At 40.1% G+C, this 26,323-nt stretch overlaps 2 protein-coding genes across 6 annotated transcripts in view; one reads left to right on the forward strand and one right to left on the reverse strand.

Moving 5' to 3' along the window:
- Positions 1-10,712, forward strand: part of NPTN (neuroplastin) — a 78,023-nt gene extending 67,311 nt beyond the window's left edge. For both annotated transcript variants that reach the window (XM_072628406.1, XM_072628405.1), the window contains exons 6-8: positions 6,618-6,639; positions 7,540-7,614; positions 8,175-10,712. In XM_072628406.1, the coding sequence (XP_072484507.1) occupies positions 6,618-6,639; positions 7,540-7,600 (83 nt within the window). In that variant the 3' untranslated portion in view covers positions 7,601-7,614; positions 8,175-10,712. The remainder of the gene's footprint in view (positions 1-6,617; positions 6,640-7,539; positions 7,615-8,174) is intronic.
- REC114 (REC114 meiotic recombination protein) overlaps positions 9,280-26,323 on the reverse strand; it is a 96,028-nt gene continuing 78,984 nt past the window's right edge. The window contains exons 3-7 of one of the 4 annotated variants that reach the window (XM_072628410.1): positions 25,154-25,237; positions 15,692-15,904; positions 12,558-12,638; positions 11,978-12,073; positions 9,280-9,531 (exon numbers count right to left, since the gene is read on the reverse strand). In XM_072628410.1, coding sequence (XP_072484511.1) covers positions 11,990-12,073; positions 12,558-12,638; positions 15,692-15,904; positions 25,154-25,237 — 462 coding nt within the window. In that variant the 3' untranslated portion in view covers positions 9,280-9,531; positions 11,978-11,989. The remainder of the gene's footprint in view (positions 9,532-11,977; positions 12,074-12,557; positions 12,639-15,691; positions 15,905-25,153; positions 25,238-26,323) is intronic. The other 3 variants (XM_072628413.1, XM_072628409.1, XM_072628411.1) reach the window with 3 other exon arrangements.

Raw genomic sequence — 26,323 nt, forward strand, 5'->3', positions numbered from 1 at the left:
CACTAAGCTAGCCAGGTTTTGAAGATGACTTGGTGTATCAGTAAGCACCCCAGCATACACAGGGGGACCTGCTATTAAAGGTTCTTAGATCTGCATTCATAAAAGGAATTAACAATCACTTTAATCAAGCACATGTATATCATTCAGTTAGTTCAGGGGGAAAAGTCAGCACCCTGAACTTCGGGGAAAATACAGAACGCAAAATCAACAGACACGGCTTCCTCTGTTTACCATAATCAATACAAACATCACAATTCAACAGACGGTCCAGCTGTCTGACCATAGTTACCAGAGAGGAAAGCACTGACATCTGGGTTCTCAAAGCCGGGGGGCTTCTTAGTGGCTTCCCAGATTCCTTGTCTGGCCAAAAAACACTTCCAGTCAGTAAGCTCCAAAATAAAACTGCACTTCAGATTCTTTATGCACTTTTTAGACTCAGAGGGCATCACATGCCTTGAGAACCAGTGCTTCATTAACAAAACATGTGGACCTTCCTACGTATCTTCCCAGGCCCAACAATGGGTGGGAAAGATCCTCTTTAATCACATTATTCAGAGGCACTTTTAGTAAAACCAAAACAGCGAAAGATCCTACTTTGCTTGCCCTTACACTTGGACAGAGTGAGCCTCAGGCAAAATTGTCTCTTCAGATTTTGTATGTGATGGAGACCTCTTACCCATGCCATTCCCCAGATCATCAGACTTCTTCCATCAAGTGGGATGGCAGCAAAGATTTAGAATTCAGTTGGCAGTGGTGCCTTCCCCTGCAATGCCTCTGAGGCCCCTTGTCTATTTGAGGATATGGCATGACTTCCAAGGTGCAGGTTCTACCCAGAGTCAGAGACACTAGGTCTGTGCAATGCTAAAGTATCTGGAAAACAGATCGTTGAGGTGAGCCATTTTGAAGGCCATTTGAAATGTGTGTGTGTTAAGCCCATTAACTATGTGGCTTTCAGTATAACTGAAGATACTAAATGAATTGCTCCAGCCTGGAACCTTTGACCGTGTGCAGATGCTGTTCTGGTACTTGTGCAGAAGGAGCATTACCCAGAAATGCTTTTAGGGTCTCTTTGTTCATCGGACACCAAACAGCTAAGTCTGGATGCAAGTAATTCTGAATGAATTGTTCTTTTTCACCCCAAATCTCTGCTTAAATTAAGTAAAATTAAAGAGGCTGAACAGGTTCTTAATGTAAGCACTATTGCTGTGGACTGTGTGCTGGAGCCTCAGCAGTCTTCCCTCTAGTGTCCATTCATAATAAGCTGAGCACAGACTTGCCAGGGAGACACTGTCGCCATGGCACTGCCTTGGCTCAGGTCTCCTAAGTGAGCTTCTGATCTACCTAATTCTCTGGGATCTCAGCCTCTCTTCTGCTTGGCCAGTGAGTGGCATGGCTGCTTTCAAGAAGTTTGCATATAAATTTCTCTGAAGCCCCAATGCTCTTGGACTTAAGGTTTTTCTTACTTGGGACATGTAGTGTAGTCTTGAGAACACACGGAGAGTGGGTTGGGGTTTGCTCTCATTTCAACCATTGACCGTTTGGGAGCAGTAACCCCTCACCAGAGGACAGGGATTATTTCTGCCTCTTGAATAAAAGGGGATGGCCACTCTACTAAATCTAGTTCTCATCTAGTTTCTGTAGGAAGGTTGAGAGGCTGAAAACGAGGCTTTGAGACTACATTTTTGTGAAAAACGACCAGGATTAGAAATGTCCTTGGCAAAGCGCCTCATTCCATGAGGTTTTGTAGTTTTGCTTGCCTTGCAGCAAACTCAGCTACCTGATTCTTCCTAATTTCAGGACTTGTTAGGGAAGCCACTTACCATCTTGTACTAAGAGCCAAACCTGTGAAAAGAGTCAAGTGATTTGAGGAATGCTGAGTATTGGTGCCATTAGAAAAATGTAGGCAGCTCTCAGGGAAGCCAACTACCTTTTTAAAGATCTCCTTGTTTGTCAGACTCAAATGAGAGTTTTGGAGACCAGCTTGTTGCTCTGGCCAGGAAGCCCACTCAGGCTCTCAGAAGAACCCTGGCTTGTCACAAGAGTAATTTAGCTTAAAATGAATAAGCCCTTCTTACAGGAATAGCCTGTCTGTCTGCCTGTCTGCCTTCTGGGGTAAGTGGGAGCCCCTGAAGGAAAGGCGTGGCCAAGTGAGCTGCTCCTTGTTTGGGTACAGATGTGACATGCCTCATCCTTTCTGACAGGGAGCAAGGTATAGGTTTTGTTGTCCCTTCTTACATTTCTGCCCTGTCATTTCCTTTCCAACCATCTCCCATAATCTCTTCCTAATCCTCATGACCTTTTTATGACTACCCTTTCAAAGAACTATTTCCCTGGTTCTATTGTTTCTTTTCATTTTTCAGTGCCTTTCCCCTCCTCATAAGCTCTCCTCAGCCCCTCACAAGCTGCCAAAATGTAGCATATATTATTTCCTCCCCTCCCTTCCCTCCCCCCCCCCCCCCCCCCCGTGTCCCATCCCGCCCCCCCCCCCCCCCCCCCCCAGTTAATCTTCAGAATGGTTGGAAGGAGTTAATGATGCCTGCTTTAGGACTGAGTTTCCAAGCCGATCAGCACACACCTTTGGGCATCCTTCTTCTCGCTCTGTATTGGCTTTTTAGATACCATTATGGGAACAAATCTTTTTATAGACCTGACGTGATTGTTCTCTGCCAGATGGGTGCTTTATTACCAAGATATGCCTACATTCCATTTCAGACTCACTGCTTTTTTTGGGCATGTGAACTCTTTACTGATTATTCACATCTTGTTCAGCCCACCAGTTTTTGATATCCCAGTCCTCTAGCTTGAAAAACAAATGCTGGTATAGCACTACCTAAAGCAGGGTGGAATAATTATTTTTCTTCTTATGTTCCACTTTTGATAGAATTGCTTTAAAATCTTACATAAGTTATAGCCTGGTGGGGGGGAGGGGTCGGTAAATACAGAGGTAATTTTCTCCATGGATCCTTTAACCTAGAAAGTATTGTTATCCCTAGACCCTGTGACATGTGTTTCCTTTGGAATGGATTACCTTAGTATGTTAGCACACCATTTGGAAATTTTGCCCTTCTCTAGACACTGACAAAATTTTGTAAGGGTTTACTGGGACATGAAGAGTCTGTCTCATAAGCATTTTGTCGGAATCTGGTTTTGAATAACTAGAAAAGGTTAGATGTTAAATGTTTAGGAAGGTGGGGGAGGTATAATTTCATTTTGGGGCCAGATACAGTCACACATTGTACCATGAACATGTGATTCTAAACTGTTCTTGCTGGATTACATCACAGTTTGAGAGATTATGAGAGTACCGATGCTTTCAGTCCTTCACCACAGGAAGGGTACATCTTGGGGAACTCTTCTGGGTGCTTCCATCTATTTCAGTGATTTCTAAGATACTAAAGCAAAGGGAGACTTGGGGTTGGGAGGATGGAGGAGTTAAGGAAAAAAATTATAAGCAAACAAAAAGGGCCCTTTGGGATTTTAACAGATTATTCCAAGTTTTAATTTGGCTCAAGATATTCAGGATTCTAGAACCATTTTGATATTGTGAAATACTTTTAACTCCCAAGCCTATTTATCATTCTAAATATAAGGATCATATGCCATCTAAACTTCTGTAGAAGGCCTGGAAACAAAAAAGCTTTCTTTAAGTGATCTCTAAAATGTATATTCAGTTTTCCTTAACTAGAAAATAAGTGGGTCAGTAACAAAACAGCTCATAGAAAAAGACAAGAAAGTAACTGAAAATAAAAGTTGAAACCAACTGCGTTTAAAGCAGCTACTGTCCTATTTTATCACATAGACACATCTTATATTAACGTGTTATGCTTTGGTGGAACATCCCTCTCTCTAATATGAAGAAAAATCCAAGTTAAATCAGGAAAGGCAGGAACAGCTGAATCTTAATGAAATATTAAAACCAAACCTACAATTCTCATTTTAAAATCTAATAGTAATGTTTGAGAAATACTGACTGGAGAGTGATTTCTAAGTCCTTTTCTTTAAAATCAGTTTGTGTGAAGGTAGTCTTGCGTTATATAAAATGTGATTCACTGGATACCTGCAGATTCTTCTTCAGATTAGAAGGCAAATCCAGGAGAAATAAGGGCTTAGTGCATTCATTTGGAAAGACTGCACATTCAGGATGAATCATAGTTTTCAGCCTTCCTAGCCAGGATTTCACTTTGACATATCAAAGTAGAACAGAATACACACACATTGTTTCCACCCTCCCCAGTACTCGCACCTGACCAGTGGCTGTAAGTAATAGTGAGTGTGAGAGAAAGTCATAAATAAGCCCAAGGGTTTGGGGTGATGTTGATATTTGTCGGTTACTATGACTTCTTTTTTTTCCCCCCTCAATTGCATCATACCCTTAAAAATGGTGGTAAGTGAGCGATCTGCATGCTTTGGAGTTTGTTTACTCTCCGCTTCAGTCTATACGATGCACAGTTCATAATGTTAACACTTTTCTTCAAGTTTACCTCATTCACGTTCACAACTAATTTGGATTTCAGTTTGCTGTTTAATCTTTTTTTTTTTTTATAATTTCTGTACCTCCCTCCTCCTTCCCCCTCTCTCCACCCCCACTCCCCCACTGTATTTCTGTTTTCTTCCCCTCTCCCCTGAGTTTCTCATTAGGGGTTGAGTCCCTTTTCTGTCCGTACTGTACTGTGGGTATGTTGGCTGCAGTTAGTGGTTCAGACCAGCAGGGCAGAAATGCAATGCTTTTTCCTTTGTTCTTTTGAACCTCCAGAAAAGAATGTGCAAGTGAACTTTGGGGGAGGCAGGGGAGGAGGTCGTTTAGAAGTCAGAATGAGTAACAACTGTTCCCACTCACAGGCATGGCACCCACACTGCTTCATCACTGCTCAGACACCTACCTACATGCAGTCCTTTGCACGTTGGAAGGCTGTTCAGCTACAGAATGGCATCGTTAGACTTATACCAAGAATCACGCTTTGTCCTATTGGAGGGAAAGCTCTTAGGGCTTTGAAACATTAGCCAGATGACATTGTTTTTGTTTTATCTTTCTTGTTTTCTTTAAAGTTTGGTAGCCAGGGCTCTGATGGTCTTAAATCTAAAATCTTGTGCTAGACTTGGGGGTTTTTAGAGGGCCCTGCTAGAGCATTCACTGGAGATATTAATTAACTCGCTGATGTCTTGTTCTCCATTCACAAGTTTCAGCAGTGCCTTGTTCCTAGCATGTAGCATTTTTGGCTTGGACGTGACGGTGGGAATTGAAAGATGTTTGTGAGGGGAGGATTTAGTCTGTGCTTTATGTCTCAGTACTTATTGTGTCTCTGTACATCCCCACTGCATATACAGCACATGGATGTCTTGGTTGTCCTAGTTTTTTCTCTGTTCCCGTTTTTGGATAGTGAGTGTAATGTTGCTAGCGATGGACTCCTGTGGACACTGGGGGTGTCGCTAGCCTGTTGTTTGGCTGCTGAGTTGTTGGTCTGTGGTCAGTTCTTTATTTTTTGAAATATTTTTTTGCTCCGGTCACTGTGTGTGCTGGCGGTAGCTTTGCCTCTCCGTTGCCTCGAAGGTACAGGTGGAGCAATGTCTCCTTCCGACAGACATTCCTCCTGATATGTGCTCCTGCAGATGCCTACACTGAGACTGTAATTTCCATACCTGCTTCATGTGCACCAAGCCCCCTTGTGGAATCCTGCTGAGAGTTTGACTTGAGTGAAGCCAGATGGTTCCATTTGATATCCAATAGAAAAGCTTGTAGAAATGTTCCCTCCCATTTGTGGATTTTTTTACATCCCTGCTTAGAAGCACCTTGGTCACCCTTAGTGGGAACAAGAAAACAAAACCTAAATAGTAATTATCAAATGCTAATTGGATCTTATAAATTTGTGAGAAAGCATCTAAATCAGATGACTGAATTCTTTTTGAAAACCCTCTGGGTTTGGCTGGGCTGCAGGCAGAGCACAGGTTCTCTTTGTAGCAGGCCCTTTCAACAGAGGGAGGGTGGTACTACCATCTGACTTTCATTCTTGAAGGTGCACATTACCCACTGCTGGCCAAGGGCAGCATTTATTATCCAGTCACACTTCACTGTCATGGCTTCCTAGTCCACCACCTTAAGGATGCCGGTTATAATTGCAAACATGGAGAAAAAGAACCGTCCCTTTGGGGAGGCAAAGATTTGTTTGTAACCATAGAGAACATACAAATCCATCCACATTGGAAGACTGGCTCCAGACTGCAGTCATTTCAAGAAAACAAACAGCAGGATTTTACAACTGAAATGTTGGTTTGTCTTCTCATCTACTTAAGAGTGAACCACTGGAACTTGGGGACAAGATGAGTATAATGATATTGCAGCTATCTGTCCACTACAGTTGCAGTTTTTCATGACAAGCATTCAAAGTGTTAACTAAAATCATTGAAACAACATACCTGCCATTAAAAACTTGAAATCCCAAAAATAACTCCATGAGTTTTGGCACTGCCAAGTGGAATGGCCTTTTAATAAATGCTATGGATAGAAGAGTTTGCCACTTGCCATTTTTGGTCCAGGCAAAAGTTCTCTACAGACTCTAACTCCACTGTCTTTCTTCTTTCCTTATCTTTCAATGAAATTTGAACTGAAATACCTACTGCAGATGATGAGCCAGCTGGGCCAATGTAAGTACCTTCTCCAGGGATTGCTTAATGTAATAATCTGATAGAATGGAAATCAGCTCTTGGATTTTCAGTGAAATAAAATGGGGTGAATTAGTATAGCAGGGGTAGTAAGAGGGAAGTGAATGTTGCAGTGTATTGGCCAGATGGATGATCTTTTGATTCTCAGGATATGCAATATGGTTTTTTTTTTTTTGAAAAAGCAGCTTAACTATTTTAGTGTCCTCAAGGTTCATTTTAGGTAAACTTGATATACTACAAAATTTCATATTGGTAACCGAGAAATCATTTCACGATGGAGTCTCTTTCATCTTTTAAAGGAAGGGAAGGCATTGGATCTCTAAGGCTGCCCTCCATGTTATGATTCTAATTTTTAGACTGGAATAAATAATGTGAGTGCTGGTTACTTAATTGTGATAACACAGCTCAACTAACCTGCCAGTGTAGACCCTAAGGAGAAAGGCTGCTGCAGTCATGAAATCAAGGGATGTTTTATGGCCTGGGAGGTAGGGGGAGAGGAAAGGTAGAGAGGAAATCCTCTTCTCCTTGCCCCCCACCCCCAAAGTGTTTTTAACTAAGTCCATAAGGGGATGTTAGGGACACTTGTGAAATTCTGCAATTAGAAAGATTCTCTGTGAGTTAGTTTACACTTGAGAATACCATAAAGTCAGAGATGACTGTATGCTGACTTGGGAGTCAAAAGGTCTGCTAAATGAAACAGAGTAGCTTACTAAAAAGCATCCCGTAGAAAACATTTGTGTATTAGTTCTGTGCAGTAAAACTTCTTACTACACCAGGGATGGCAGTAAGTGAAAGGTTCCCTGTATTTCCATGTGTTTAAAATTTTCAACAATTTCTCCTGACTTTGAATTTAATTCTCATGATGCAATTTTTCCTCCAAAGGAAAACCAACTCCACCAACAATCACAAAGATAAAAACTTGCGCCAGAGAAACACAAATTAAGTACTGCTTACAATGTAAGTATGGCCTTCTTGAGGTATTTACAAAGTTACATTCAAATGAACTGACGTCTTGTAGATCTTTGTTCTAAAAGTTATGCTACTTTGGTAGATGGGGGGGGGGGGGGGAGAAGTTATAAAGTTCAAAGAGTTTTAGGATTGCAGATAATGTTTTTTCTGTCCTAGTGACTGAGAAGGAACACATTCCAGCTGAGTCCTATATTTGCATGCATCATCCCAGTTAACATTTGAGGTTTTAAAGCCAACATTTGCAGTACTACTCACTTTATCAAGGAATTGAAAATGGATAAAAATCAATATTATCAGGTGGGATTATTCCTGGAGGCCATCAACTTACACTCTGTTCATTAAGTCCTCCCTAATAGCACAGCATCTGGATAAGCAGATGTGCTAGAATTCTCTCTCCTTCGGCACATGGAGATCAGAGTTTCACACCACATCCCTGAGCATGTTATTTGTCCCCCAAGTTTTGTTCAGTATCCCCCATCCTATCTACTAAGGTACTGATGGCTAGAGCAATCTCCTTTTAAAATTTCAAATCCTTTGTTTCTTCACAGAGCTTTAGTTTCCTGAGACTGGTGGCAACATGACCTGCTAAATTTTATGCCTGGACCTCTTTGGTTCCATAACTCCAGCTGTATTTGATTTTTTTTTTCTTTTTCTCTCCTGATTTTCCAAGTGAGCAACAATACGACTGTCTAAAAGCATGCCTTATTTAGCCTCTCCTATAAGGATGACTTAGCCAGATACATTTTAAACAATGCTTCAGTGTAGAAGGTGTAAACTATTTGGGGCTTGATGTGCTGTGAATGTTGCATTTTTTCCTTTGTGAAGATATTTAAATAGAAGTAAGAAAGGTCCTGTGAGGATCAGCTCATGCATGCGCCATCTTTTACTTAATGCAGCTATGACATTGGCAAAGCTCTAAATTGCACTCTGCTGCCATCTAGTGATACGTTTTTATAAAGTACAGCAAACCTAAAAATATATACAGTATATATATATATATATTATATTATATATATATTTATATTTTTGGGGGTGGGGAAAACCAAAATACAGTGAAAGCTCGATTCCTTTTTAAGCTGCTGATATTCATTCCTTATTGTATGTTGTCAGATGAGAGAATTATACTGTTCTGGTACTTAAAAAGGAGTAATATAAACTGAGATTTATAATCTTAAGGGCTTAACCTAAGACTTTAATGAGATACTGGGACAGTAACTAATGAGCAGTTATGAATTGCAGTAAATACTACATATATATGCTTATATATATGTGTGTGTAATTGCTTTTTAAGTGATTTTGTTTTTGTTAAATCATGTAAATTCTCAAATTCCTTTTGCACTGATGTGTTGAACCATATTCTTTGTACATTTAATTCAGGCAGACTTTTATAATTTACTTTTTTGTTTTCAATGATCTTAAAAGTGTTACAGCATGGTAATACTCTATGCAACTAATTACACTTTTCGGTTGGACACTGTAATTTCCCATCTTGATTTAACAGCTGACTGTAGAATTTTACAACCTGAGGAGGTTCTCGTTCGGTGCAGAGCTGTCGATGCATGAACTTGTGTTCTGTGTATTTGTTGAAGTGCAATGATGTATAAAAAAGTGGATTCACATGTTTTTAAAAATAAAACACTGATAAAAGAAAGATATTGAAACAACAATCTTTATTCTACTAACTTTGGGAGAAAGCGTTTTATCATTAAGATAGCTAGCTATTTATTTATATAGACAACATTAGTTCTCCAACCCTGTCAGCTTCTTCAGTTCCTTCTCTACGTCTTCAACAAAGGCTGGAAAATTCTGATCCATAAGGCACAACTTCAGGAAGGGACCTAACTCTTCTGCATTCCACACAGCTTGCTCATAGGCAAGTGGTAGTTCTGCTGATGTCAGGATGGACTGCAAAGACAGGACAAGGCAAGCTTACTGGGCAGTGAAATTAATAGTGTGAATCATTATAGAACCATGCCTTTCTTGAGTCACCTGCATGGATAGTTCTCTGAATTAAACAGAGGTGACTGCTAGCAGCAGAAAAAGGAAGCCTTCTATTTGAAGCTTCACATTTCTATCTGATGGAATACATTTCATAATCTGTCCTTTTTAAATAAAAGTATTCCGTATTAATGAGCCAAATGTTTTGCTAAGAAGAGGCTCCAGTGAATGACCTTTTTAAAGTGCCTGTACCACATTCAGATGATGAAGGATAACATGCCACTATGGTGTCAGATTTGGGCTGAATCCTGACTTTGCTATTTATTAACTATGTGACCTTGGGTAAAGTTCTTCACTTTCCTGGCCTCAGTTTCCTCACCTGTAAGAAAGAAAAAAGCTTAAAAGTGGAAAGGACCTTAGAAACCACTTAGTCCAGTGTTATAGTTCTTTGAACTTTTTGAACAACAGACTATGTAACATTCTGAGTTTAAATGCCATAAAATCCACTTTTAAAAGTATATGGTCAGTTCTGCTCTAACGCTTGCTCTGAAAAACTCTAATTTGTTCCAATATGGTTGGTATATTAGGAAACGAGTTCAGCATAATGTGAATTTTATGTTTTCTTGTAAGCTATTTCATCAATGAGAAACAGGAAGAGAACACAGAAAACTGCACCCCTTCCACAAACAAACTTCAGATCTTTTTCAAGGTCAAGTGCCATATTTAATGTGTATCTTCTGGTACAGAAGGAACTGTGGGCTGAGGAGAGCCGGTCCAACCCTACCCCTTAGCCCATCTTCCAGCACGGTCCCAGGAATTTCTGCTCACCAACGCCACCCTCTCTCCATCAGTGACTTGACTTTGCCAATCCAGGCCCTGTGGGAGCTGGGGCATCGAAGAGCAGCCTGAGGCCATGGACACTGCCACTATTCATTGTTATATTTGTGTATTTCTTAACCATTTAACATGTATAAAACTGCTACTGTTTTTATTCGGTTCCTCTCTTTTTTAAGTGTCACTGACAATGTTGTTGAGTGTTGTGCTAACCTTAGTTTTTTTACTGAGTGATTCTGCAGGCTGGATTTTAGGGACACATATCACATTATAGCAGAACTGACTGTACTTCAAATAAATATTCATTTAAAATAGTTAATATCACAACACAATTTCCTTGTATGTTAAGAAAGCCCAAAGTAGCACTGGATTAAAGAGTAAAGGGGGGGGAAGTGCTTAACCTTTTTTGTTTTTATAGACCCCTGTCTGGCAGTGTGGTGAAGCCAATAGGGTCCCTTTCTCAGGATGATGGTTTTCAAAGTCATATAAGATACAAAAGAAACCTTTATGCTGAAATATGGTTACCAGAAATTTTTTAAGTTTCTAGACCCTACGTTAAGAACCTCTAGGTTAAACCTTTTATAGCACCACTGGCGATGTATATGAAAATACATAGTAAATAATATAATTGGGAATCATCACTTGCTTATGCAGACAACAGAATGTTTAAAGAGTATTTACTAAAGAATACTGTATAAGCAGATTCTGTCATCAGCTTATGCAGTTTGTTTGGTAAAGTGGATGGACCACTGGGCTTGGAGATACAGGTTTTCCTATTTTGGACACCAAGTCCCCAAATCTCTAAATCTCAACGCCCTTATCTATAAAATTAGAACAATAAAACCTGTAGTACCTACTACCACCTCCACTTGAGATTGTTAGAACCTTTTAAAAACCTCAAAGCACCATGTTAAGTATCATTTCTTATCATTTTGATGCATTATCACTTGACATTCTTGTCACAAAGTTGTTTTGATAGGGGTCTTCCTATTATTTTTATAATAGGAAGTATAAATGAGAAATAACTAGTGGAATTCAGTGATGGCTAAAAGAATGTGAATTGGACAGCTGTTCTACAGAGAATTTGTGGAAAAATACAAATGAAGGAGATTGGATAAGGTGCAAAAAGGTTGGTAAATTCCTATTACCAGCAATGTTTAAGCAGAGGCTGAATTAGTCCTTCTAAGAAGCTGCTACAATACATAGGCTGGGCTAGGTGACTTCTAAGGCCCCTTTTAACTAATCCTCTCCTTTCCCTCTTCACCTTCCCCGGTACTGCCCAAAACATGATTTAAAATATTTGCTGAGTGTACAAATAAGTGAAGAACATAACTTATGGAATGAATGAGATTCTTTTGTCACAGGAGTTATACTCAGGCAGAGGTCATCCAATCTCCTTATCAGGGGTCCAGTTTCTTCATGAAAAATGGGATTAATTTTGGATAGATATTTGAATGAGTTGAAAATAAAAGCTGTTATTATTTTGAATGTTCAAAAAGCTCATGTCTGTATTAACGAACCTACAATCTACAAATTCTCTCAAGCGAAAAACAAACTACAAGGAGAAAAAAAAGCATACCAAAGCAGCATCTCAGGTAGGCCTCTGTTGAGAAAGCAGGTCTGTTGCATCAAGACTGAATTCTCTCACTTTTCCCGCCACTTTTTCCATACTGAGCTGGTGAGAATGAAGGCCACTTAGCAATGAAGACTTGCCCTTTAATCTGAAAACTGTAGCTGATCTGCCTCTGCCCCCAAGTTGGTTTTCAGTGTTTTCTCTGAAATAGCTCCAAAATCCATTATCAAAATTAAATTGAGGCTATTCTCAGTCACCTGGGGAAGTGGTGGCTGATTCTAAAATCACACATTGAAAGGCTTCTGGCCCTTTCTATCAAATCATTCTTCCTATATTTATTTACTTCTGAAAACAATTTTGCTATACCATGTACAGCTTGTTTAATCTTGTACGCAGGATAAAGAAAACAGTCCCTTAATTCTCTTCGACCTTTGATTTCTAAGCTTCCTTCCTCATGATTTCAAGTTTACTTTTTTGTGTTACTATACAGGAAGCTCAAAAGTGAAATGTAAATTATGAACCACGGCTTTTGCAAAATAAAAAATACTAAGTCTTGTCAAATACTGATCACAAAAGTTGGCTTTACCTGTGCTAGCTGGACCATTGTTATCCTTCCTTCTGGAAAGGTGTAGGAAGATGCATACTGCTTTTTTAAATTCAGGTGTAACTGGAATAAAACAATACACATTTAAAAATGAAATTAGAATAAGGATAGAAAGTTCTTAAAATGTTAGTTTTTTAAATTTGAATATCTTAAAGAAAAAATGCAATTGTCCAAAATGTTCAAAGGTAACATGTCAAAACAAAAGTGATATCTATTATAGTATTAATAATTATATTAAGACCCATTTACAAAAGTGAAAGTTTTAAATCTGTTTAACTGAGCTAGATTTTACTTTTTAGAATCCTTCTAAGTACCAGAAGTTAGTATCAAATAATCACAACCTCCATTTGCTATGCCTCAATATCTGACTGGCTCAAAGTCTCTCCGCTGCCTACCAAACATCCAGGAACATCTGGATGCAACCTCTGAGTCAGAGACTCATCAAAAGAGCAAGGAGTAGGTTACTAGAAACAAAGGGATGGTGTGATGTTCATGCCTGAGATGGCCAGGGAGGGGAGGGAGATGTTCCCTGATGATAGAAGCAGCATGATTTCACTTCTATCAATCAAAATCAAGTAATGTTTTTTCCCCCACAGACCCTTGTGATTTTAATAGAGCACTTTATAAAGCATGTTTTTCACAAACCAATTCACAATACTGCTTTAATTGTTGACCCAACAATATCTCAGCCAATATCCCAAAGGGATCAAAGAAAGAGGAACAGGTATTTGTGATAACATTTTCTACCATCTTAAAATGAGTTGCTGTTGCAGACAGACCTGTGGCTTCAATGACATAGCGAACTCTTTGTCCTAGAAACTCCCTACCGCCATGCCGACCTACGCTTCAGCTGTTGTCCTACAGCTCTCTGTGGTCAAAACTCCTTGAAGAAGCCATCTATACCAGCTGTCTCCACTTCTTTTTTTTATTCCCCCAAACCCTTTGCATTCTGGCTTCTCAGATCTCTTCCCTGCTCCCCTGCTAAATATCCTGAAGAAAAAAATAGGCCCGATGTCTCACCTTCCGTGCTTCCCATTTTCTCCTTGGCCCCTTGTACCTGAGCTTCTACCTACATCACTCTACTGACACCATTATCAGGAGGGCCCACAGCATCACCAAATGCAACGGGCTTTTCCTCTAACCAGTCCTACAACCTGATACCCTCTCCACCAGTTTCAGAAATGTCGTACTTGGTCTTACTATCTATTGTAACTTCTGCTCTTCTGTGTTACCCTCATTAATGTAGATTTCCACAACATTCTGGCTTTGGCCTTCTCTTTTTTTCTCTTGCAAATTTAATTCACTCCCGGGATTTCAGCTATCTTCAATGCAGATAGAGCCCAAATCTCCCACTTGTGGCCAGGCCTGTTTCTCCAAGTGTCTGCAGGACACCTCTATGAGGATGTCCCCCTTACTCAGTCAATACAGCCAAAACTAAACTCACCAGCTATTCCTCCTTCTGACTCCAGCACTGAAGTCCATGGTACCTGAACTCTAACTGATTCAAAAGCATTTCTAAAGCAAGGCCCAGGGATACCAAGAAAGGTTAAAAACTTAAGTCTGTTCTGAAGGAGCTCACATTCTAACAGGGAAGTGACATGCAAATAGCTGTACACCTGTGACCTCCTCAATGTAAATGGAAGGCTCTTAGGTCCCCTCCTGGGTGACCTTGGATTCTGCCTCTGCCTCTTCCCTCACAGCTCCTATCCCCACAGCCACCTTCCTAGCACAGGTCCCTCTCACCATCTTCCCAGACCAGTCCAAGACCCTCTAACAGGGCTCCCTGCTCCTTCAATTCATTCTTCACACTGATGTCAGAACTACTTCTTAGGTACACATTTGTGTTCTGCTTCTGCTCAAAAACCTTTTGTAACAGGAGGTATGCCAAGGAGACGAGCTGACGCTGAGAGTATGCAAGAGTTAAAAGACAAACGCGGAAGAGTAAAAGGGAAGAGCGTCCAGAGGCAAACTGACTTTTCCCACCCCAGAAGAGGTGAAAGATGCTTGAGTAACTTAATTACCTGTTTCCAGCATACAGACTGTCCCCTGCCTGTAAGGAGGATGGCAGGTGAAACTGACTGAATTGAAATTACCCCCCCCCCCCCCCAAGGCAACATAGAGTGGCTTTCTCCCCTTCTGCCTGGAGGTGACTAATGATGTCAGAGCTGAGGCCCTGAGGGAACTTGCTGATTCTAAGGTAAGGGCCATTGTCCTCCCTGGCAGAAGGCACTCCAAAGTACCATAAGAAAAGACAGCTGCCTAAGGAAGTACAAGCTATCTTTTCCATTAGTCACTGTCCAGGACCAGTACAGTATGAACTGCTGGCCCTATCCTGCAGCCATGGCACCTAGGAAGAAAGCACAGCCCCCATGTGGCTTGCTCAATCCAGTTGAGAAACCCCACTGAGCAGGCAGCTGGCTAAAGAGCAGAGCCATGCATGACACCACAACACAAGAGCAGAAACACCATGCCCTACAACAAAGGTAAGGAGGAACCTCTGAAAAGAGAAGACAGACTGAAGCTCTGCATTTCTGGAGCTGTCAGCAGCTCTGGTCACGTATGTTACCCACACGTGTGCCTCATTACTGTTGGACATTAAGTCTGTGTCCATTCTTCCATCAGTAGGACCCGGGCTTATCTGATATTGATGGAAATTGCTCTGTAACTACCTCTATTGCTGTGCTGTCTGAACAAACTCCTTCACTAAAGAACTGCGTCTACTGGCTAACCTTTGAGAGATGGCATCCTGGTGAGAGCCACCCACAGGGTTCCCTCAGAATTCTGAAAGTCATAGCAGCCAGCCCTCTAAGGGGGAGGGGAGGTGTTCAGTTATTTATCATAGACTTTGCCTGAGCTTTTGATCCCTTTCTTCTTTGTGCCCACTAGATTAGGTGGATTTCTCATGGAACGAGCACTGGCCCTGAAGCACAGCCACTTATTATCTGTCTGTGGTTCTGTATATGTCATTTATCTCCCTGAGTCTCATTTTCCTCAAATGAAAAGTGAGAGGGTTGGATGAGATGGTCTTCTATGAGCTGATTTAAACTTGACTTTATGTTATGAAGCTTTCTATCTCAGTGCTTCCTCCAGGTTTAGCGTGACAGCAGCCCACTTACTCCATGATGCAGCATTCCACTCTGCTCACTGTCCTTCACTTGACTTTCCGTGGCTGTTAGCTGGCTAGGACCTGGCTGCAGCTCCTGGCTCAGCTCATCAGGAACCTGGATGGTTATGTACTGTTCAAGCTTTTGTACACAGTGGCAGCAGTTTTCCAGGGCCTGTTCTTTAGAATCACCTCCAAACTGTACGCGGAACATGCGACTCTTATCCTGTATAGGAGGGAAAACAAAGTAAGTACTGACAACCTGTCAAAGACTATAAATGCAGGAGAATCATACTCCTGTGAAAGGATAAGGACATCTTACACCTGTTGCAAGCTTCAACAGAAACACAACTTTCTTCTACTCTATGGCCATAGCTACTGCCACCATCACCAGGTAACTTTATACTGGGAAATGTTACATACTGACATCAAGTCAAGTTGAAATGTTACAACCAATGAATGTGCTGGTCAAGCATGAACACATTTTTTTAAAAAGAGGATGTTTTTATTTGCTTTGGAAATTAGCTTCCAAGGCCTCTGGTTCTAGAAAAGTGGAAAAGACAGTAAGAATAATGCAGTCTGCCTATCAGTCGATCACATATTTATTAAGTGCCTACTATCTGCCAGTCATTGTCCATGGTTCTAAGGGTACAAAGACCAAAATGAAATTTACATTCTGCTGGGGGGGAGGGGGGATTATGTAGCATATAAACTATGACATGTCCCAGAAGTCTTCATGCAAGTATGGCAGCTTAAAGGGCAGCTTTGGGACACCCTGGGCAATAAAGTTACATATAAAGTACATCAGTACAAAGCAGAGAGTCAAAGAAGAGGCACCAGCTTTTCTGCTGGATGGCCGGCAAAGGCCCCATCTGAAGGGAACCTACCCTGAGAGTTTTAGAGGTGGCAAGATAAGGGAGACACCCAGTGAAAAGATGGGAAGTGGAGTCCTGGAGTAGAAGAACCACACAAAAGCTGGTTTGTCTAGAGTGTAGCAGGCACTGTAGCAGAGGAATTTATAATGAAGCTGGACAAGCTGAGAGGCCTGGTTGTGAAGGGATCTCAACGACAAGCAGGGAAGTTTCTATGTAAATGTGGAAGTAAGAAGGTCATTCAGTACCTCTAGTATTGGAAATTCCCCTTGGGTGTGGATTTACAGCTCCAGAAGGTCCTTCTAACACAAAACTTCTACAACATAAGAGAACTGATAAGAGAAAGGATGTGATCAGACCTATGTGTTAGGAAAGTCATTCTGGTAGTCTTGTGGAGGATGGTTTGGAGGTGGCAGAGACCTGAGGAATGGAAACCAAGGAAAAGACTTGCAACAATCCAGGTAAAAGGTAATGAGGGCCTGAATTAGGGTGATGGCCAGATAAATGAAGAGAAAGGGGCAGATGGGAAAGATGTAGTAGGGTTAGAACAGACCAAATTTGGCAACTGGTTCCATTTGGAGGATGAAGGAGAGTGAGGTACTAAGGGGCCTGAAGTTGTGAATCTGAGGAAGTGAAGAGATGGTGGTCTCTACAGAAATCAAGACGTTCGGCAGAGAGGAGATTTGGAGGTGTAGATAACGAGCTGCTTTAGGTATGCTGAGTTTGAGAAGCCTGCACACCACACTATTCAGAAAGGCAAAACTTTAGGCCATTATGACATCTGGATGAAACCTGGCAGATAGATAGGACAGTTAATTAGCCCAATGGTGCGTTCAACTTTAAACATTTTACTTTTACCTTGCTCAGTTAAGGGGGCCGTGATAATGGTGAAGTTTGTGCTAATAATCTGCAGTAAATACGGCCAAACTATAAAATCACAGCGAGAGGAAGAGTCTTAATCAACCTGAGGACTTAGAAAATTAGCAAGAGTAGGCACAGATGTTAAAGATCATAGAAAAGTGGTAACCGCATGACATTTATTTAATCACAAAGTAAAAAAACAGACTTTAACAGTGACAAAAAAGTAACAATATTGCTCAAAAAGGAAAGGAGTCAAAAGAGAGTTTACATAGAAGTTATCTCCAAGCAGAGTGACTGTGTACGTGCAATGCCCAAGAGTTCTGATATTAAACTTACTAGCAAACATCACTATTTTTTTTCCTTTTGTTTGCACTAAGATTTAAGTATAGTGAACTCTCAGTGTAGAAATGCAAAGTTTTTGAGAGTTGTCTTGGATGACTTAACAATTAAGTGACTTGCCCATGGTGTCACAAGGCAGTACTTGAATCTATGTCTTCTTGACTCCTAGGCTAGCCTTCTATCCAGTGTGTCACAGTGCCTCATAAACACCAGTACTTCAGTTGCTTACAGTTGACCATACCGAAAATGTTGAGCTCGTATTTGATAGGTTCTGATTCAATTCCCACAAGCAAATCTCTTCCAATATCCATAATCCCTCTTTCCTATATTTAAGCTGTTTTTAAGTTTACATACAAGCCCAACTGGCAAGGTCAGGTCAAGCTGAGGGAGAAACATTTAGCTTATTTATTGATAGTGCCTAATAAATGACCAGGGCACCAAACTTAGAGGAATACGTTTGTACTATGGAGAACTCCAAACTTTGGGAGAGACTAATCTAAAACTGAATGACCACTAAGGAAAATAACTTTTATTTTAAAAATCTTTAATTCATACTCATACAATATTTCTTTTGATGCTTCCCATAGCTCTGATTTTGCCTTACTAGAGGCACACTGTTTAGGACTAGTTTCTTATTTATGAAACATTCATCTTTTCCCAGTTTGGGTCAGAAAAATCTAAAATCCATTCTTTTTTTATTTTTAGTTTTTAACATTCACTTCCATAAGACTGTGAGTTCTAAATATTCTCCCTTTCCTTCCCCTGCCCCCTTCCCACGACAGCGTGCAATCTGACATATGTTATACACATACATTCATATGCCCTTCCCCTATTTGTTCCTAATTTCCTTAGATGTTCTTGATCCCTGTCAGCAAAGAAGGGTACTCCCTTTACCTTTGGAATAGAGGGAATTGATTGGGGCAGCTAGGTGGTGCAGTGGATAGAACACCAGTGCAGGAGGCAGGAGGACCTGAGTTCAAATATCACCTCAGACACTTGACACTCACTAGCTGGGTGACCTTGGGCAAGTCACTTAACCCTAACTGCCTCATCCTGGGTCATCTCCAGTCATCCTGATGAATATCTGTCACTGGATTCAAATGACTAGAGGAGAAGTGAGGCTGGTGACAAGCACAGCCCTTCCTCACTCAAAACAAAGTCAAGTGCAAGTCATGTCATTATTTCTCTGATGGCATGGTCTTCTTCGGCAACGAAGGACGAACATACATTTTCTCATTAGTCATGTTGTAAAGAAGAATTAGAACCAATGGGAGAAACCACAAGAGAGAGTGAGATACACAGCACAAATAACATGATAAAATCTGCATTCAGACTCCATAGTTCTTTCTCTGGATGTGAATAGCGTTTTCCATCCTGAGTCTTTTGGAATTACTTTAGATCCCTGCATTGCTGAAAAGAACTAAGTCTGAGAGACTTAGCCATCAAACAGTGTTGCTGTTATTGTGTGCAATGTTCTCCTGGTTCTGTTCAATTCACTCAGCATCAAGTCCAGGTTTTCTTAAGTCTGGCTGTTCATCACTCCTTAGCACTATAGTATTCCATTACATTCATACACCACAACTTGCTCAGCCACTCCCCAATTGATGAGCATACTCCCAATGTCTAATTCTTGGCCACCAAAAAGAGAGCCGCTATAATTATTGTTGTACATGTGAGTTGTTTTCCCATTTTTTATGATCTCTTTGGGGTACAGACCTAGGACTGGTATTGCTGGGTCAAAGGGCATGCACAGTTTTATAGCCCTTCGGGCATAGTTCCAAACTGCTCTCCAGAACTGACTGGATCAGTTCACAGCTCCACCAATACCTAGAGTGTTCCAACTCTCCCACACCTTCTCCAACACTTATCATCTTCCTGTTTTGTCATGTTAGCCAATCTGACATTTGTGATGTGGCACCTCAGAGTTTTTTTATTTGTATTTCTCTAACCGATTTAGATTAGATTTCGGGCATTTTTATATGACTAGATAGCTATAATTTCTTCATCTGAAAACCGTTCATATCCTTTGAAAAAAAATTTTTAAATCCATTCTAAACCTGAAATCCCTTCATGTTAGCCACTCCTATTATGATTCTGCAACATCTACTACATTCTCTGAGACACAACCATATTTTTAAAGATTTTATTTTAGTACACATAAAAGTTGAAAGTGAAGTGTCCACAGTTATTATTTTTACAATGAAGGTGAAACCCTAAGCCAATAGCAAGCCATTGTAGAATAGGACTTATCAATCTAAATGTACTTTTTAATGTCTGACAGTTTGGAATTGTATAGAGAGAAGTGACTAAAAATAACAGTGTCGGACATCATATTTCACAGTCTCTCTATTCTTATGTGAAATTTTTTAAAAAAGTGATCTCTAATGTGGCTTTACAATTTTTATTATCTCAAGCCACAAACACCATTTCAAAACGTGTAGACCCAAGATAGAACAATGTATATAAGGAATAACTTGAAAATGAATTACATCTCCATCATCGATCTTATTCGTATATACCACTTCTGTGATGATGTGAATTACAATGGAACTTACCAGAATGTTAATTGAAAGAATTATTAAGCTGAAAAGCTTAACAAGATTTAATTTAATATCATAAATGTAAAGTCAAAAGAACCTCCTTGTTTTCTACAGGAAAATGAAAAGCTTAAAAATGCGCACCAAATCTCTGATTTTTATTTTCTGTGATTTATTTAGACAGAAGAGCACATTGCCGCTTAAAAAGTGATGTAACACTATTGACTAGAGAAATGCAAATTATAACAACTCCCAGGTACATCACACCTATCAGATTGCTTAACATAACAAAACAGGAATATAATAAATGTTGGACAAGATGTGGGAAAACTGAAACACTCTAATATATTATGTATATGAATGTAATGGAATAAATACTGTTGTGCTCTAAGAATGATGTGTGATGACTGACTCTGATAGACTTAGCTCTTCTGAGCAATGCAAGGATCTAAGACAACTCCAAAAGACTCGTGATAGAAAACGCTGTCCACGTCCAGAGAAAGAACCTGGAGTCTGAATGCAGACCGATGCGATTTGTTCTCTTTTTTTGTTTCTTCTTTCTCATGGTTCCTCCCATTGGTTCTAATTCTTTACATGACTAATGTGAAAAAACGAAATTCCTAAATGTAGCCACCAACAGCAGAATAAAAGGGATGGCAGTACATTCATGAGGCAGCTAGATGGGGCAGTGGATAAAGTGCTGGGCCTGCAGTTAAAAAGACCCATGTTCAAATACAGCCTCAGACACTTGTCAGTTGTGTGACCCTAAGCAAGTCACTTAACCTCTGTATGCCTCAGTTGCCACAACTGTAAAACGGAGATAATAACAGCTCTTACTTCACAGGACTGTTGTAAGGACTAAATAAAATATTTGTAAACTGTTTAGCACAGTCCCTGGCACATAGTAGGCATGTTAAAAATGCTTATTCCCTTCCCTACAATCTCTGTAAGAATTCTAAAACTAATCATGTGCTCTGACCTAGTGATTCTACTCATAGAACTATGTTCTTGGGATGAAAATCAGGAAGTATGTCTGTGCACATCTGATCAAAGCTTCATTTGTAGTAACAGAAAACCAAAAAGTAGCTAGGTGGCTCAATGAATAGAAGGCCCAAAGTCTGAAAGACTCATCTTCATGAGCTCAAATCTGGCCTCAGATACTTACTAGTTTGTAACCCTGTTTGCTTCAGTTTCCTCATCTGTAAAATGAGCTGGAGAAGGAAATGGCAAACCACTCTAGTATCTCTGCCAAGAAAACCCCAAATGGAGTCACAAAGACTCAGATATAACTGAAAACAACTGGACAACAACAAACAAATAAATAAAACATCATCATGTGTGGTTCATTGCTACCACAATTTATTCAGGTATTTTCCACTGTAATGGAATGTTATTGCACCATAAAAAGGTAAAGGTGTAGAAAACAAAAAAATATGGAAAGACTTGTGAAAAAAAAAGATTAGGTGTAGTGAGGAAAGCAGAAAGAAAACAAATACTGCCAACTATATAACATAAATAGCAACAAAAATTTGTAAATACACAGATGAAAAAGATCAGAAAACAGCAATAACTTATATGTTTTTTGCTTTTACTAAAATGTAAACCATTTGGATTTATAGTTTTATCTGGGATTTTCTTTCTCTTTTTCATAGGATCATAAATTTAGAGCTAGAAGGGGCCATCTAGTTCCATCCCTTCATTTTGCTGATGAGGAGCTGGAGCCAGCATTGACACTGAAAAAAAGATGACAAAGTGGTTGACAAAGTCAACAAGCACCTGCCCTGTGTCAGTGGAGACTTGAAGGAAGCCAGAGGCAGATATGAGGAGAAAGAGAATTCCATTTATGGTGATATCCAGGGAAAATGCTGGGAGTTGAGAAATGAAGGAACAGCAGGGAGGCCAATGTCATTAGGAGGATAGTATCATATAAGAGCATTGGAAAAGTAGGAGAAGGCCAGGTTATTAAGGGCTTTAAATGCCAAACAGGATTTTTTTTTTTTTGATCCTGGAGGTAGTAATAGGTAGGCATTGGAGCTGACTGAATGAAGAACTAAATGTAATGTTAGATGGTCAGACCTGTGCTTTAAGAAAATCAATGTGACAGCTGAATGGAGGACAAACAAGTGGAGAGTCAAGGAAGAGAAGACAACTGTCATGTGTGATGTGATCAGAGTGGTGTCCATGTCAGAGGACAGAAGAGGGTGTGTGTAAAAGATGGTGCAAAGCTAGGATGTGGTAACCGATGGATACTGGGGTGGGGGAAGTGAAAAAGAATAAGCAGTCAAGAAGGACACCTACGTGGGGACAGTGATGGGGCACGGGGAAGGCTTTGAAGGAAAAATGAAGATCGCAGAGAGAAGCCAGAGGTTGGGCAACTGTGGAATGTGCTAGTGTGTGGCCTTGCAAAGACTGCTTCATGTCGCGACAAGAGCTGCAGACTAGCACAGACTGGCTGTGCTAGTGACACCTTACCAGACTCTCTTCTAATCATTTTGCAGTGTTCTTTTGTGCTAAGCGGTCCATTTTCTGTGTGGAAATAAAGGATCTGCTGCACATGCAACTCTTGTTTGTACATGAGGTACCTTTCTTATTAACCTCCTAGGAAACCCTAGACAAGAGTCAGGAAGAGACTTACACCTGAAGCAGCTGGGGTAGGTATGATGAGCCAATTAGTGTAAGAAATGGAGAGCCCAGTGACTTCCCTAGTAACAAACTTAGTGCACAACTACATGGCTAGGTTACAGAGCAGGGAGGAGCAGGTACCCACTGTAAGACCTCTGTGCTAGAGATCTAGAATAAAACATATTCCTTTAAATGTTATAGAAAATGCCCAGAGGTCTTCACTGACCACCCCCTTGACAGGATTCTCCACTCCTTCGGCCCTCAGCACAATGCACTTTCCTCAATTGTCTAGCCACCTCTCAGTCTCTCCCTCTTCTTCCTCCTACCCTACAAGTCTGGATTCCCTGCCCCCTCATTTCTGTTCTGTGTGCTCTTCTCCCATCCACTGCCACAGCTTTAATGATGACTTCCATGTAGATCGTGCTCGAAAGCTGTATCTACATTCCCAATGTGTCTCCCAAGCTCCAGATCTGCACTTTTAACTGCCTGAATGCTCTCTCTATCCATAGATCTCATGAACATTTCGAGTAATCTCATCATCGTGGAGATGATATCGGCTTTGACACTCAACACCCTGACACCCTCAAGGGGCTCTCTGCCCCTTTAACAGGAGGTTTAGAGGGAACAAGGCCTTTTGTAGAGGGCTCAGAACTTTCCAGCCAACTTTTCGATCTGCTGCTCTGCTTTTTCGTCACTTCATCAATATCAGGCCCCATGCTGGGCACCCTCAGGGGTGCCTTCCCCCTTTTCACTTTCTTTTTGTGTGTTATATTCCTTTATTAGAATGTAAGCTCCTCAAGGGCAAGGACAATAATTAGGATTGTGTACTTCAGGAAAGAGCTGTGGAAAAGTCTGTCAACATTCACTCAGTAGATAATATTTCGGCTCAAATGAAAAATACTAATTTTTAACAGAATCTTAAAATAGGAAGAAATTTAATTGAAAGTCATCTAACCCAGAAAATTAGAAAACTGGGAAATATTTTACAGCAAGTTTCTCTAATGAAGCTCTCATTTCTCAAACATACAGGGAAGTGTCACCCAAATGTATAAAAATAAGAGCCATTCCCCCCAATTGATAAATGGTCAAAAGATATGAACAGGCAGTTTTCAGATACAATAATGAAAGCTATCTATAGCAATATGAAAAAATGCTCTAAATCACTAATGATTAGAGAAATACAAATTAAAGAACTCTGAGGTACCAACCCAAATGACTAAGATGAGAGAAAAGGAAAATGACAAATGCTGGAGAAGATGTAGGAAAACTGGGGCAACAATTTGGAACTATGCCCAAAAGGCTATAAAACTGCATAGCTTTTGATCTAATGATACCACACCTAAGTTCATATCCCAAAGAGAGCAAAGAAAGAGGAAAAGGACCCATACATACAAACATACTTACAGCAATTTTGTGTGTGTGTGCTAGCAAATAACTGGAAACCAAGGGAATGGCCATCAAATGGGGAAAGACTGGGTAGGTTATGGTATGTGATTGTCAGGCAACGTTGTTGTAAGAACATGGTTATAAGAAATGAGGAAGGGAATGGTTTTTCAGAAAAACACAGGAAGAGATGCTTTAAAAAATTTTCCCCCAATTCTCTGCTTTTCTTGGTTAGATGACTTTCACTTAGATCCCTTCCAATTTTAAGATCCTATTAAAAATCAGTATCTTTCACTTGAGCTGAAATATTATCCACTGAGTGAATGCAGACTGTTTTCCACAGATCTTTCCTCAAGTACACAATCCCAGTGAGTAACCAGCATGCTTCTTTGATGACAATCATTTGTAATATTTAGCACAGCTGGGAAGCAGGTAAGGGAATTTTTTAAAATGTGAAAGAGAAAATAAAAAATACATGAGAAAACTAAATGAAATACATCTACATATATTTTAGCATCCAATAGCAAGAAAACTCTAAGCAAATAGTAAAAATGAAACAACTCCTCTCTCTGCTATTTTTGCATGAGAGGACAGGAGAAGACCTGAAGAAAGTCAATAAAAAGATACGCTCTTCACAGGCCTTACCTTCAGGGGCCCCACTGCCAACTGGACCCATGCTTCATTTATTTCCTTATTTCATGATGTTTTGTGAATCATGGAATGAAGGTTAAAACATTCTAATAACTAAATCATATTTAGAGTTTTTGAGGCAACATTTCACAAATGACAAGGGAGAAAAAAATACCCATGCAGAAAAGAATGGCATGCCAGACCGGTTGGCGCTGTCTGCAAGATGCTTGCCTTTATTGTCGATCCAAACAGTAAACAATCCACCCGCCTTACAATCTTCAGCCACTTCTTGCTATCAATGAGTGAAAATCCTTCCTGGAACACAACAAAGCAGAGCAGCATTAGACAAAATTACCTAAAAAACTAGGAGGGTCCAGTGAAGGAAGCTGTTTCTCAAGCATTGTCCCCTTGGGTAGGATGTATTTATTTGCTCGTGACACAACAGTAAAAATTACTCAATGTTATTAAAGACAAATGCATATATATGTGTATCTACACATATATGTATGTATACATGCATGTACACGTTTGTATGAAACTTAATGTATGGAATTCTTCCCATAGGATCAAAATACTTCTTCGATCAATTTCTTAATTTCATATTTGTAAAGAATCAATGATGTTCCCTTTTAAAATGGCAAATCTAAATTACCATTTTCACTTTACAGTTATCAATGAACAAGATAATGTAAAACATGGGCTCCACTAAATCTCTTCTGTTTGCCAGAATCCAACTTTATAGCTAAGAAAAATAAAAAATAGTTTACTTATCTAGTACCAAGGTGCAGATACTTCCCAACATAATGAATATACAGTGAGCTCTCTTTCCAGGAGCATGCTAGGATTTCATGCAGAATAAAATGAAAGTAATTTTCTTTTTGACACAGAATTCTTCAGCACCAATCATGGCATTTTTTTTTGGAGAAAAGAAATTAAATAAACCAAGAGGGCAGCAGAGGGCATGCAAGTCTTGTGAGAGATAGCTGAATCATCAAAAGGTTGCAATAAACTTTTTCAGCTTATTAATAAAGTAAAGAAAACAGCGTATGTAATGATTAAGCCTGCTCTTAGGTTCCAATTATGCTGTCACTGGATCTCTTCAGATAAGCAGTACATTAAGGTAAAACCTATTTAGCATATGGTAGAACTAACCCAGGGATTTGATAAGCTGAGAGTGTACAAATACTGCACACAAATTGACTTTTCACTTCATAATGATATTCCACCATGGCCACAGTACCCTCCTGGGGGAATTCAGAGATACCCCTAAATACTACCGTTAGAAAAGAAAATTAATGTTATACCAAAAGAAGGGGAAAAATAGCCAGAGAAAATCTATCTTCTTCACTTAAAACAATTCTTCCTTTGACCTAACAACCCAGGAGTATAATGTTCATTTAA

The sequence above is a fragment of the Notamacropus eugenii genome, chromosome 1 (assembly GCF_028372415.1).
Source record: "Notamacropus eugenii isolate mMacEug1 chromosome 1, mMacEug1.pri_v2, whole genome shotgun sequence".
In the NCBI taxonomy this organism is placed as follows: Eukaryota; Metazoa; Chordata; class Mammalia; order Diprotodontia; family Macropodidae; genus Notamacropus; species Notamacropus eugenii.